The sequence below is a fragment of the Macrotis lagotis genome, chromosome 1, assembly GCF_037893015.1.
Source record: "Macrotis lagotis isolate mMagLag1 chromosome 1, bilby.v1.9.chrom.fasta, whole genome shotgun sequence".
NCBI lineage: Eukaryota > Metazoa > Chordata > Mammalia > Peramelemorphia > Peramelidae > Macrotis > Macrotis lagotis.
Genome location: NC_133658.1, coordinates 418,130,372 through 418,146,182, shown reverse-complemented (window position 1 = coordinate 418,146,182; position 15,811 = coordinate 418,130,372). Strand labels below are relative to the sequence as shown.

At 34.1% G+C, this 15,811-nt stretch overlaps 1 protein-coding gene across 6 annotated transcripts in view; it reads left to right on the top strand.

Moving 5' to 3' along the window:
- Positions 1-15,811, top strand: part of ATG2B (autophagy related 2B) — a 154,106-nt gene that overhangs the window by 45,822 nt on the left and 92,473 nt on the right. For 4 of the 6 annotated variants that reach the window (XM_074213026.1, XM_074213025.1, XM_074213028.1 and 1 more), the window contains 2 exons: positions 4,981-5,077; positions 5,517-5,699. In XM_074213026.1, the coding sequence (XP_074069127.1) occupies positions 4,981-5,077; positions 5,517-5,699 (280 nt within the window). Of the gene's footprint in view, positions 1-4,980; positions 5,078-5,516; positions 5,700-5,901; positions 6,065-15,811 lie in introns of those variants that run through there. The other 2 variants (XM_074213030.1, XM_074213029.1) reach the window with 1 other exon arrangement.

Sequence of the window (15,811 nt, the reverse complement as noted above, 5' to 3'; positions counted from 1 at the left end):
ATGCAATAAAAATTCCATTCAATAAAGGAAATGGAAAGATGGATTAAAAATTAATTTAAAACTAAATAATCAGAAAGAGTAAAGTGGGTCAGGGAACCATAGAAATAATAATTTATTAAAGAGAATGACAGACTGGAGACATGTCCAAATTTATGGAATACAACTAAAGCATTTCTCAGGGGAAAATTTATATCTTTGTATACTTACATTAATAAAAGAGAAAGAGTGGGGCAGCTAGGTGGCGCAATGGATAAAGCACCGGCCCTGGAGTCAGGAGTACCTGGGTTCAAATCCGGTTTCAGACACTTAATAATTACCTAGCTGTGTGGCTTTGGGCAAGCCACTTAACTCCATTTGCCTTGCAAAAACCTAAAACAAAAATAAAAAAAAAATAAGAGAAAGAACAGATCAATAATGTGGACAGACAGCTAAAAAAATTATAGAGAAAAAACAAATCAAACATTTCCAATTAAATATCAGAATGGAAATTCTGAAAATCAAAGGGAAAAAAATCCATTGAACCAAACACTAGAAGCTGATTTTATTAAAAAACAACAAAATAGATAACCCATTGATTCATTTGATTTAAAAAGGAAAGAAGAAAATCAAAATACCAGTATCAAAAATGAAAGGGGTGAAATCAATACTGAGAAAGAGAAAAATTCAAAAAATTATTAGCAGCTATTTTGCTCAATTATATGCCAATAAATCTGTTGCTCTAAGCAAAATGGATGAATATTTACTTTTTTTAAAAAATTTATTTTTATTAAAGATATTATTTGATTTTACATTTTTTCCCCCATTCTCACTTCCTTCCCCCCAACCCCCCCACGGAAAGCAATCTGTCAGTCTTTACTTTGTTTCCATGTTGTACTTTGATCCAAATTGAGTGTGATGAGAGAGAAATCATATCCTTAAAGAAGAGACAAGAAATCTAAGAGGTAACACGATCAGACAGTAGGATACCTGTTTTTTTCTAAATTAAAGGGAATAGTCCTTGAACTTTGTTCAAACTCCACAGCTCCTTATCTGGATACAGATGGCACTCTCCTTTGCAGACAGCCCAAAATTGTTTCCACTTGTTGCACTGATGGAATGAGCAAGTCCTTCAAAGTTGATCATCACTCCCATGTTTTTGTTAGGGTATACAGTGTTTTTCTGGTTCTACTCATCTCACTCAGCACCAGTTCATGCAAATCCCTCCAGGCTTCCCTGAAATCCCATTCCTCCTGGTTTCTAATAGAGCAATAGTGTTCCATGACATAAATATACCCCAGTTTGCTAAGCCATTCCCCAATTGAAGGACATTTACTTGATTTCCAGTCCTTTGCCACCACAAACAGGGCTGCTATTAATATTTTTGTACAAGTATGCTTTTACCCTTTTTCATCATCTCTTCAGGGTATAGACCCAGTAGTGGTATTGCTGCGTCAAAGGGTATGCACATTTTTGTTGCCCTTTGGGTGTAGTTCCAGACTATTCTCCAGAAGGGTTGGATGAGTTCACAGCTCCACCAACAATGTAATAGTGTCCCAGATTTCCCAAAACCCTTCCAACAACGATCATTGTCCTTTTTGGTCATATTGGCCAATCTGAGAGATGTGAGGTGGTACCTCAGAAAAGCTTTAATTTGCATTTCTCCAATAAGTAATGATTTAGAGCATTTTTTCATATGACTATGGATTGCTTTGATCTCCTCATCTGTAAATTGCCTTTGCATATCCTTTGGCCATTTGTCAATTGGGGAATGACTTCTTGTTTTAAAAATATGACTCAGTTCTCTGTATATTTTAGAATTGAGTCCTTTGTCAGAATCATTAGTTGTAAAGATTGTTTCTCAATTTACTACATTTCTTTTGATCTTGGTTACATTGGTTTTATCTGTGCAAAAGCTTTTTAATTTAATGTAATTGAAATCATCTAATCGGTTTGATGGATGAATATTTACAAAAAATATGTATTACCCATTACCAGAAGAGGAAATAGAATACTGAAATAGCCTCCTTCTTAGAAAAATAAATTAAATCTGTGAATTCCCTGAGTAAAAATTCCCAGGGCCATTTGGATTCACAAGCAAATCTTAGCAGACATTTAAAGAATAGTTAATCCTAACATTAAATACACTATTTAGAAAAATAAGTGAATGTGTCCTACTAAATTCCTTTTATGACACAGACATGGTACACTACTTAAGCTAGTAAGAGTGAAAATAGAGAAAGAAAGCTATAGACCAATTTCCCTAATGAATATTGAGCAAAAAATTTTATGTAATATACTAGCAAGTACTGCAGGGTAGCACCAAGATCATACATTGAGAACAGATGGAATTAATACTCAGAATGCATTACTATTTCAATATTAGGAAAATTATCAGCATAATTGACCATGTCAGTAACAAAACCAACAGAAATCATATGATTCTTTCAATAGATATAGAAAAAGCTTGACAAAATACAGCACTCATTACTATTAAAAACACCAGATAACACAGTAATTAAAGGCAGCTTTTCTTAAAATAAGTAATATCCATCTAAAGCTATCAGCTTCTGTATCTGTAAAAGGGATAAACTAGAAGCTTCCCCACTTTGAACAGGGATGAAGCAAGGATACCCATTATCACCACTATTATTCAATATTGTGCTAGAAATATTGGCTACAATAAGAAAAGGCAATGGTGTTAAGTGACTTGCTCAAGGTCACACAGCCAGGTAATTATTAAGTGTCTGAGGCAGGATTTGAACTCAGGTCCTCCTGACTCCAAGATTGGTGCTCTATCCACTGCACCACCCAGCTGCCCCCTTCCTTTTTTTTTTTTAAAGTTATTGCATGGCATAGGATTATGTGACTTGCCCAAGGTTACGCAGCTAAGTAAGTATTAAATGTCTGAGGTTGCATTTGAACTCAGATCCTCCTGTCTCCAGGGCCCATGTTCTATCCACTATACTACCTAGGTGCTCCCCAAATTGTATTATAAAGCATTAATCTTCAAAACAATCTGATACTGACTTAAAAATGAAGTGATTATCAATGAATTAGCTTAGATACACAAATACATTGTAGTAAATGATCATAGGTAAATTAGTATTTGATAAACTGAAAGATCCAAACTTTTGGGGATAAAATTCATTTGACAAAAACTGTTTAGAAAACTAGAAATTAGTATGGCATAAATTAGGCACATAACAACATATCTCATATATAACAAATTGAGATCAAAGTAGCTACATAATTTAGACATAAGGGCTACCATAAGCTAATTAGAAAAACATGTAATAATTTATCTGTTAGGTCTATGGCCGAATGAGGAAGTTTGGACCAAAGAAGAAATAGATAATTATGACAGTATAAATTTAAAATATTTTTATATAACAAAATCAGTACAACCAAAATTAGAAGGAAATTAGGAAATTGGGAAAAAATTTTTACATCAGGTATCTCTTATAAAGGCCTTATTTCTTATATATAGAGAATCGAATCAAATTTATAAGAATATAAGCCATTCCTCAAAATAATCGAAGGAAATGAATGGACAGTTTTCAAACAAAGAAATCAAAGCTATCTATAGTCATATGAAAAAATTACTCTCATTCACTGTTAGTACAGAAATACAATTAAAGCAACTTTGAAGTACCATTCATTATACCCATTAGTTTGACTAATATGACAGATAAGGAAAATGATAAATCTTGGAGGGAATGTGGGAAACTGGGTTACAAATAATCTGTTGGTGGATTTGTGAACTGAACTAAGCATTCTGGAGAGTAATTTGAAACTATGCTCCAAGGGCTAATACAGCTGTGCATACCCTTTGATATAACAATACCACTATTCGATCTGTATCTCAAGAAATTTAAAAAAAGGTAATAGAACCTCTTTCTAAATAAACACAGAAATACATACATATAATATGTGAATATGTATGAGTATGTATATATGTGCATATACATGTACATGTATGTATGCACACACACTCTTTTTGCAGTATCAAAGAATTGGATGCATGCCAATCAATTGGGGAATGGCTGAACAAATTGTGATTTATGATTGTAATAGAATTAATTTCAGATAAACTTGGCAAGACTTATACGAACTTTATATAACTGATGTGAACAGAACTGGGAGGACATTTTTCACAGAAACAGCAATATTATAGGATGAAAAATATGATTAAGTTAATTAATATCAGCAAAACAATGATTCTTAGACAATCCTAAAAGACTCTTGATAAGGAACATTATCTTCCTCCAAAGAAAGAACAGATGTATCTGAATACAGACCAAAGCATGCTGTTTTTCTCTCCTTCCCTACTTTCCTTTTTTTAAAATTTTCTTACAAATGATGAATATAGAAGTCTTTTACATGAGAGTGCAAGTATATCCTATATCAGATTGCTTATTATCTCTTTGAAGTGAAGAAGAGAGAGGAATAGCATTTTGAACTTAAAACTTAGAAAAAATGATAACTGTTAAAAATTGTTCTTAAATGTACTTGAGAAATTACCTAGCTTGTGTGGCCTTGGGCAAGCCACTTAACCCCATTACCTTGAAAAATCTAAAAAAAAAAAAAATAATTAAATGTACTTGAGAAAAAAAAATAGTATAATACATACCAGTCTAAGAGGAACTTGGTAGATTTTGAAGGAATGGATTGGTAATGAAGATAATGGAAATAGGAAAAAATATTTACAGAATAAAAGATACAGAGAAACAATAAAGAGAACTTTGAAAATTAAATTTTGGATTAGGTAAAAAAAATAAAATGACATAAGGGGATAATATTTTGTGGAATGTGATTGGTTTTGCCTGTCAATATTAAAAGACTTTTACTGGATTGGAAAACTGACTGTGCTGTTTGTAATTCAGCACCTCTTAAGTTTTTGTTGATTCTAAATTAGAAAGTTATTTTGCATATATACTTGTAACTAGAAGTTTGTGCCTAATGTTTCTGAATAGTTTTGCCTTATCTTTTTTTTCCCTCAAGTTGGATGTTGATGGACATGTAGATTCAATACACTTATTCCTGTCGCCAAGACAAGTTCATCTGATTTTGGACCTGTTGGCTGCTGTAGCTGGACCAGGCAAGTAAATGAAGCATTGTTGATAAGAAAAACTGAACATGAGACCCTGAATATTAAAATTTTGTTGTGACTTTGAATAGAAATAGCTATTATTAATATGGTTGTAATGTACATGTATTAATATATTAATTTCTATTAAATTCTTTGGATAATCTCTTACATGTTTATTGTAATTCATTGACCTGGAGTGCTTAAACAATTTTAGAAATAGCATTTATAGATTTTCACATTTAATCACCTTAATACTTAGATTTATTTCTTAGTTTTGGATTTAATATTATTTAATATAAAAATGAATATAAGATTTATACTTATGCTCAGAAAAGTTATTATTTGTGTTGGTTGAATAGTTCATAGCGGAGATGAAAATGGGAGAGACCCTTGATTAAATTACTCCAAATGTTTATTAATGATAATTTCCTTTTTTGTGTATATACAGAAAATTCTGGTAAAATTGTGTTACCCACTAAAGATAGGAAAAATCGTCCAATGCAGCAGGAGGATGAATATCGGATTCAATTGGAATTGAATCGGTGCTTACGAAGAGAATCCCTTTCAGTGGGTGCATCATCCGAGCAGAGTTTTTATGAAACAGAGTCAGCTAGAACACCATCTAGCCGAGGTGAGCACCTCAGAATGATTTCACTTGAAATTTGATACGATGTTGTGTTGCTAGAGATTATGAACTCTATAAGGCAAGTGTATTTTTAATTTAATTTTTGTTATATTTATTTTATTTTTGTACAAATGATATTTTTTATACATTACTGAAATATTTTTGTTTAAGAGTAAATATAATACCCCCTTCCCCCCCCAAATTATAGATCTTCATGAGCAATAAAGTAAAGGAAAGAGGAAAAAATTAAAATTAAAATAAAAATAGGGGCAGCTACATGGGATGGAGCACTGGGCCTGGAGTTAGGAGCACCCGAGCTCAAATTTGGCCCCAGACAACCAACCAGCAGTCACCCAGCTGTGCGGCCCTGGGTAAGCTACCCAACCCCATCTGCCCGCAACCCCCCCAAATAGTAATAATAATAATGATAATGATAATGAATGTGCTTCAGTCTGTGTTTCAACACCACCAGCCCTGTCTTGGGTGGATCACATTCTTTAGGATCAGTCCATCATAAAAGCTGCTTCCATATTTTTCTACTGTTGCCATTGCTGATCACAGCTCCCTCCGTTCGTACTTCCCCACTACCATATACTATATTTTCTCTCTCCTTTCACTCTGTCCCTCTTCTTAAATGTACTGTAGGGTAACTGAATGATGCAGCAGACAGATCCCTGACCCTGGGGTCAAGGGACCCCAAGCCCACATACCACTCCTTAGGCCCAGCATCCACCTGGCCCTTTGGTTCCCGACAGGTCATCCAGTCCCAGCCCCTTGCAAGAAGTAAAAAAGAAAATGTGTTATATCTAACCACTCTCCCTCATGATCCACCCTCTCCTCCATCACTCACATCCCCACCCCTTCCCCCTGTCCCCCCTCTCCTTTTTTTTTTTTTTTTTTAGGTTTTTGCAAGGCAAACAGGGTTAAGTGGTTTGCCCAAGGCCACACAGCTAGGTAATTATTAAGTGTCTGAGACCAGATTTGAACCCAGGTACTCCTGACTCCAGGGCCAGTGCTTTATCCACTACGCCACCTAGCAGCCCCTCTCTCTCTCCTTGTTACTCTAGATGTCTATACCTGATTGAGTATATATGTTGTTTCCCTCTTCTAGCCACCTCTGATGAGAGCAAAGGTTCCCTCATTCCCCCTTGCCTTCCCCCCTTCCATGTCATTGCAATAGCTTGTTGTAATAAAAAAAAAAATTATATGAAATATCTTAGTCTATTCAACCTCTCCTTTCTCTTATTCTCATTACATTTCTCTTTTAGCCATTGACTCCATTTTTACACTGTGTTATATCTTCAAATTCAGCTCTCCTGTGCTTCATTTATAAAAGCTCCTTCTACCTGCTCTATTAAATGAGAAGGTTCATATGGGTATTCTAAGTATCATTTTTCTATGGAGGAATACATTAGTTCATTATCATTAAGTCCCTTATATTTTTCCCTTCTCCTCCACTCTCTATGCTTCACCTGAGTCCTGTATTTGAAGATCAGACTTTCTGTTCAGCTCTGGCCATTCCAAAAGGAACATTTGAAATTCCCCTGATTCATTGAAAGTCTATCTTTTTCTCTGGAAGAGGACGTTCAGTTTTGCTGGGTAGTTGATTCTTGGTTGCATTCTGAGTTCTTTTGCCTTCTGGAATATTATATTCCAAGCTCTACAAGCCTTTAATGTAGTTGCTGCTAAGTCCTGTGTGATCCTGACTGCAGCTCCATGATATTTGAACTGTGTCCTTCTGGCTGCTTGTAATATTTTCTCTTTGACTTAGGAGTTCTGGAACTTGGCTATAATATTCCTGGAGGTTGGTTTTTCTTGAATCTCTTTCCGGGGGAGATTAGTGGATTCTCTCCATTTCTATTTTGCCCTCTGCTTCTAGGATATCTAGGCTGTTTTCCTATGGGAATTTTAAAAACATTATGTCAAGGCTCTTTTCCTGCTCATGACTTTCAGGTGTCCCAATAATGTTTAAATTATTTTTCCTGAATCTGTTTTCCAGATTAATTGCTTTTTCAGTGAGATGTTTCACATTTTCTTCTAATTTTTCATTCTTTTGGTTTTGAAGTATTGTGTCTTGACTTCTTGTAAAGTCAGCAGCTTCCTTCAGTTCCATTCTACTTCTGAAGGATTTATACCTGGGTTCAAATCCGAACTCAGACACTTAATAATTACCTAGCTGTGTGGCCTTGGGCAAGCCACTTAATAACCCCATTGCCTTGAAAAAAAAATCTAATTAAAAAAAAAGAAAGTGACAGTTTACTATTATGACATGTAGATATGACATGTACACATGAAGACATGACATTCTACAAGCAGCATATATCAATAAAAATTTTATTTCAGAGAATTAAGAATTTCACTTTTGGAAGGGACCAAAGAAGTCATATAATCTTAAGATTTCCTCCTTATATGAATATATGTTTCTGATGAAGTCATTAAGCTTCTTCTTGAAGTTCTATAATGATGAGAAATTTGCTGCCTCTCAAGGAAGTTCATACTATTTTTGGACATTATCATTTATTTATATTATTATCAATAAAAATTTATAGAATCAGAATTTCACAGTTTATTTATATAGTCTAATACTTCCTCCATATTTTAATCTCTGGCACATTTGATGAAGTCATTAAGCTTCTTTTAAAGGAATTGCAGCAATCAGAAATTTGTTGCCTCTCAAGGAAGTTGATTTTATTTCTGGACATTTTCTAAATATTAGAAATTATGTTTTTATCTTGATTTGAAGTTTACTTTTCTGTAATTCCTACTTTTTAGTCTTATTCTGACAGTTGATGTATAACATTCATATAGGTCTTATTCCTTTTCCATCTGACAACATTTCAGTCATTTGAGTATTGCTTTTATGTTCTCATCTCTTTTAATATTAAAATAAAACAGCCCTTAAATATCATTGTCATAAAATAAAGATGATAAAATGTCTTGTGCATTATTTTGACCTAGCTGTTAATACAATATAAACTGTTTCCTCCCAAATAGAAATTTATATTATAAACCAGTTGATATCAGCATAAGGACAAAATATTTTCATTTTTTAAAAAGAGACACAAAGCAAGAATTTGGAATTTTAGTCATCAATAGTGCATGAGAACAAAATAGACTGATGCCCTGGAAAATCTGTATTGTGCATGAGAACTTAAAATGAGTAATATTAGTAATTAATTGTAAGAGTAATATATATTTTTTGTTACAATTTTGAAACGCAGAAATATTATTTGTAAATCATTTTAAATTGTTATAATTGTCTTTATATTTTTAATTCAGGGATGGAATTTAAAACAGGAACTCTTGCTTGCCTAAATTATGTAGCATAAAAGACAAGTTGACTATAAGATTGCATATTGTAATAGTTTACATTTATTATTACGATTGTGCAAGTTACTGATAATACAAAGATAAAAATAAAAGTATTTTCTTTAAGAATGCTTTTTTTTGTTGGGATGGAGCTTATACACAAATAAGTATAATACAAGATAGGGAGTGGGAGGAACAGAAAAGGTAAGACAAAGTGCTCTGGATGAATAGTAGCAGTTAGTAGATCAGAAGATGAATGGAGACTCAGTTGAGTCTTCAGTCTCCCTATTTCTGTTAAGATTACCCACCCTTTTTCTAGTTACCCAAATTCCCAATCTTGCAGTCATTCTTGACCCCTTCTCCCCTGACATATCTTATTAGTTATCAGATCTTGTTGATTCTACATCTTCGTCATCCCTCTCATCTTTTTTCTTTCTGATCACAAATCTGCCATTCTAGTTCACACTTTATTTAGTACTTTCCTGGACTATTGAAATAATCTTTTAATTGGTCTCCATATCTTAAGTCTTTTTTCATTCCTAGCCATCATTCACATATTTGCCAAAGTAGTTTTCTTAAAGATTAAGTCTGACCTTTCTATTGACTTCCTCATTAAACTCCAATATCTCCTATTTTCTTCCTGATTCATTTGGCTCCATTTGGCTTTATTATTCATTATTTTCCACATTTTTAGTCCAGCCAAATTGAATTTTTTGGAGTTCAACACTGCTGACACTACATTCTATCCCTGTACCTTTTTTTAACTGGTTATCCTCCATGGTTTCTTTCCTCAATTTTGCTAATGCTCCCTGGTTTTTCCTTTCTCCATTGCTCCCATAGCTTCTCCACCTAAATTATCTTTAATTTATTTTGCATAGTGTTTATGTGTGCCTGTTAATTTTCCTTCAATAGAATTTAAGCTCCTTAAGGGCTGTAACTATTTTATTTTGGTCTTTTCTATCCCTAGTGGCTAGAATGGTGACTTTGATATAATAAATACTTAATAGAATACATTTTAACTGATTGAAGAGAAGCATTCTGAAAGCTAGAGATGTAGAAGGAATATATTTAAAGGATGTCTTACAGCTTTTTCAAATAGTTGAGAGAAGTTGAAATATTGAGTTCAAGGAATAGTTGATGGTCTAAGTTTTTCTGGAATATATAGCGAATAAGAATAGAAATGTGAAATAAGACAGGAAGATAAGAACCAGATTGCAGAGGATCTTAAAGCCCAGCTAATGGGTTAGGAGTTTTCTTTGAGGCAGCAATGAATCACTGAAGATCTTTGAACAAGGCAGTAATATGATTAAACCTGTTCTTTAGAAATTCTATTTTGGTTGTTACATTAGGAATTGTTAAAGGAGGATGAAAAATGCAAGTTCAAAGGCAAATTAGGAAGCTTTTGTGGAATTCCAGGCAAGAGATAATGAGAGTCCAAACTAGGTAGGATGTCATGTGAAGTTGAGAGAAATTAGATTTTGGGAAGATTTATTTTCACATAAAGGAAATTTTTTCCTTACTGTTGGATAATGGCTCAGCTTCAGTAAGATACCATCCCATGTTAATCTTATTTAAGATTCTTTGATTTCATCCAACCATAGCTGTAGTTTTATTTGGAGATTTTTCTGTTTAAGTCAAGCATAAAACTGGACCACATATACCTTGTTTTTCTCTTGTGATTAATGATATCTTATACCTAGTCTATAGTATAGATTCTCTGTGTGGCATGTGAGATTCTCATATCTTTGGATAATATTGCACCAATTATTTTGGCTCTGGATTATTAAAATATTTCCTCAATATTTAGGACAATTCAGAAATCAGCATAATGTTCCACAGAGGAACACTTGAAAGGATGGAATAATAATTTGATGGTTAAGATTTTGACATTGAGTGGAATGAGTGGCAGAAATCAGTTCATTTTTGCTTATGTTATGGATAGACACTGAAGTTAGATGATTAACTTGGCAGCAGAATTTAATAGGAAGATGTCTTTGGTTTGGATTACATTGGGGGGAATTCTGTAGCACTTTCAGTGATGCAAGATTGTCCTTGATATTAAAAAAATCCTTTGTCATGAATATTCTTCTGGTCATGATGATATATGACTTCATTAATCTTGCTTCTAATGGATCATTATTGTGTGGAGGTGAATTTTCAGATGCTTTACTAAAAGAAGGAAAACTATGGAAAATTCTGCTTTTTTTTAAAGAAATGCTCTGTCATGGTCCTGGTCATCTGTATAAGCATCATTTCTTAGGTTGGTCACAGCATGATGCATTCTTTGCCCATGCATGTCTCTTGAAACACAGAGAACTTAAAAATGATTCTGAGTCCCATATTTGTTCCTCTCTGCTTTTGTTATGATGATTGTGAAATGACAGCAAAGGAGGTAAGAGTTCCATGTACAAATTCCAGCCTCTCTAGATCAGGGGCTCCTAATATATTTTTTTGTGTCCTGGACACCTCTAGCATCTGGTGGAGACTATGAACCCCTTTTTAAAATAATGTTTTTAAATTCATAAAATGCATGGTTTGCATGGGAAACCATATAATATTGAAATATAGTTCTCAAAATATTAAAAAATTCCAAGATGTTCTGAAATCTATCATAGACTCTTTTGAAGTCTGTCAATACCTGTTCTGTATCAAATCCATTATCATGAAATTTAACGATTGGTACTTGCATTGATTATTTTTGTTCAGTTCTCAACAAATTAAAGACTGTTAGAAGAACCTAAACACATTAATAACGATAATTCTCATTGTAAATAAAACCAAAAGATAAAAAGAAGTTCTTGCTAAATGGAAAACTAATTCAAAGTTTCTCCTGAGAAAAGTCAACAAAAGAGGTGGGTGGGTTATGGGTTCAAAGACAGTGAGAAACATCATTTCATTCAATAACCTATTATCTTGTGTTTCTGATGAAATGTAGTGTTTTTTTTTTTGGCAAGGCAATGAGGTTAAGTGGCTTGTCCAAGGCCACACAGCTAAATAATTAAGTGTCTGAGGTTGGATTTGACCTCAGGTACTCCTGACTCCAGGACTGGTGCTTTATCTACTGTGCCACCTGGCTGCCCCTCTGATGAAATGTTAAAAAAAAAAAAGAAAGAAAGAAAGAAAGAAAAGAAAAGATTATTACTATGAGCATAATGGGTGAAGTGAGAGTGAAATTTTATGAAAAATTTGGTGAGATCCTTCAAACCAAGTTAATAATATATTTTGATAATTGCTAACTTGAATGAATGAAGAATCTTTTATTAAACACTGTACTAATGCTAATGATACAAATACAAAAGTAGTCCTTACCTTTAATAGGTAGCTTATAATCTAATGGGGCAACAGTACTAATATTCTGAAACAGAATGGTGGTCCATAGAAAGATATTTTGGAAATGTTAAGGGGTGTCACTGGAGCTATGGTACACAAGTGAATTAAGGCTCTAGAACTGAAAAGAGAGCAGGGAAGGAAGGGAGGTGGGGTGGAAGAAATGTGTATAGCATCATATAAGGACTAGAGTGTGAAGTGAAGCAGGGATGGAGCCCCCGCCTAGATGTCATAGACTTCTGAGATAACCACTAATCAAAATAGAGAAGCTTCAGTGTGGGAGTCTGAAAAGCCTTTTTTCTTGTACTAAGATTACATGATGAGGAAATATCTAGTTACTAAAATGGGTAGAACCAGTTATAAGCTTGATAAGAAATGTGTGGGAAAATATGGTTTTGATTTAAGAATTGAGAGGGACTAAAGACTTGTAAACTATTCAGAAGATTTATGCTCTTAAATCACAGATATTTTCTTTAAGAGAAGTATCAAGAAAAGTGCTAAACAAAATCACAAAATTAAATTAAATATATTTTAGCAAATATGAAACAGATGTGGCTCAGAATCAGCTGCTTTGTGTAAGTTCAGATGTTAAAATCTATTAATTTGGAAGAAAGAATAATTAGATTTAAAGATTTTTGAACGATTCAGTAGTTTCAATCTCAATAATTTTGACAATCATCAATGTTGAGAATTGGGGAAAAAAGAAAAATAAAAAATACTGACATACATTTTCTACAAAAAGTTTACTAATTTTGGGCAGTTCACAGTGAGGAAGCAGTGATAATGATACCAAGAAGAAAAAAATGTTAATGAAGCATTTGAATTCATAGAAACTAGTATAGAAGGGAACATGAACAAATAGAGTATTGTTGATACTTTGGTGTTAAATATAATACATATTTTTAAGAGAACTGTATTACAGTAATTCACTATTTCACAAAAAATCTATCTTTATGGAAATGTTGATTGTTGAAATTTAAGTTCACAGTTTAAAAAAAACAAAAATAAAATTAAGGAAAATTCAGGAAAAGGAAAAAAAATCCAAATCTGCAGAAAGCTTGACATGAGATGCAATTAAGCCATATCATATCTGGGTGGTGCACTGGATAGAGCACTGACCTTGAAATCAGGAGGATAGGAGTTTGAATCCAACTTCTGACATTTACTAGCTGTATGACCTTGGACAAGTCACTTAACCCTGATTGCCTTGCATTCAGGGTCATCTCAGTTGTCCTGATTCTTATCTGGCCACTGGACCCAGATGGTTCTGGAGGAGAAAGTGAGGCTAGTGACTTAGTACAGCATCCCCTCACTCAATGACATCACGTCCTCCCTGTTGTCATGGTCTTCTTCTAAAATGAAAGACAAACATTATTATGTCAACAGGATTCATATGTAGAGCTGACCAAAGGGCAGTAAATAATTGGAAAAATGGATCATTTGTCAGATTTTTTTTTTTTAGGTTTTTGCAAGGCAAATGGGGTTAAGTGTCTTGCCCAAGGACACACAGCTAGGTAATTATTAAGTGTCTGAGACCAGATTTGAACCCAGGTACTCTTGACCACAAGGCTGGTGCTTTATCCACTACGCTACCTAGCCACCCTTCACTCAATGACATCACGTCCTCCCTGTTGTCATGGTCTTCTTCTAAAATGAAAGACAAACATTATTATTATGTCAACAGGATTCATATGTAGAGCTGACCAAAGGGCAGTAAATAATTGGATCATTTGTCAGATTTTTTTTTTTTTAGGTTTTTGCAAGGCAATGGGGTTAAGTGGCTTGCTCAAGGCCACATAGCTAGGTAATTATTAAGTGTCTGAGACCGGATTTGAACCCAGGTACTCCTGACCCCAAGGCCGGTGCTTTATCCACTATGCCACCTAGCCACCCCCATTTGTCAGTTTTTTAATACACTATCAGTGGCTACACCTTCATAAAATCATCTTGGAAGATGGGCTAAACTAGGTTGAGGATAGCTGGGAGGCTTTAAAACTATTGGAGATTCAGGGCAATGCCTAAACTAAGCTTATGAAGACTTGTGGCAGAATGGGAAGATGAGAACAGTTGTGAGTATGCCGATGAAGATGGTTGAAGTAAGTGCTGTGGAGCTCTTAGAGCTTGGTGTGAGACATCAGAGATGCTAAGTTATTTTGGACCACCAACAGTTGTTTTCATCTTTGTCCTGCCACTGAATTTAAATGACTCTCTGAAAGAGTGACGATTTGTGCAACCCATCCTTACATAAATGCAATTCATGAGCAAGTCAAGACATGAGACTCAGTTGTGATGTTACTCATTTCTGAATATGAAAAATGGACAACAATATAGTCATGAAAAAAATTAATATTTTGTTTTTATAAGATATTTTAATGTTTGGAAGATTCTAAGAGTAGAAAAATCCCCCAGAAGGGATCATGAGGACAATAACTCCACCTGTTTATTTTCTCATTTTTATAATTTGTGGCCTACATGTATATTGAGTTTATTCTTTATTTTAAAAGTATGGGAATAGGACAATGAGGACAACGAAAGATCTCTTGTTCTTTTGTTTAAATTGTGTTAGACCTTTGGGACTCCTTGTGGGGTTTAGGTGTTAAAGATCTAGCTCATTTTACAGATGAGGACTAAGTTACTTGCCAAAGTTTGTGACTGGATTTGAATTCAGGTCTTTTACAGGCCTGGCTTTAAATTCACTGTGCCACCTACTTGCTCTGCTAGAACATCAAGTCATGAAAAATGAAAAAAATATGTTAGATCCCGACCTAATTTAATGGAGAAAAAAGCCCCTATTCATGAAATCATGATTCCATTGTAGCAAAATAGTGAAATATTGATACTTTGCGTCTCTTTTGGCAATGAGTTAAATGACATAGTCTCAGAATCAAATTTTCTTTCAATCTATGTACAATAGAGGGGCAGGTATTGGTTTTAAGAAGGCAGCATCATATTACCAGTTACTATTACTATGTTCAAGAAGTAATGGGAGGAATCTCATGAAAATATATGATCAGTTGGATGTTGTGGCTTACACCTGTTGTCCCTGTTTCTGGTAAACCTCGGGAGGGTAAGGTTGTAAAATCATTTGAGTTTGAGAGCTCTAAGCTGTAGTAGTGATAAAGCAGTTTGAGTGTTCTGAAATCACCAATATGTTGCACCTTCAGGTTTGGAAGCAACCAGATTGTTTAAAAAGAGCTGAATTGACCCAGATTGGAAAAATGCAACAGGTCAAAGCTTGTATGCCTGTCAGTTTTTGGACTAGACCTTTGGTTCAATATATACTTTTACATTGGCCAATGTTAGGAAGACCCAACCAAGCAAAAAAAAAGGAAAATATATGTTTAGAAGATAGGAGTAGGGAAATTAGAGAAAGTGTTAACAAGTGGATTATCAATCAATGGTTTATTAAGCACTTGCTTTGTGCCACATATTGTGCTAAGTGCTGGGGATACAAAATAAATGTAAAACTTCTACCCTCAACA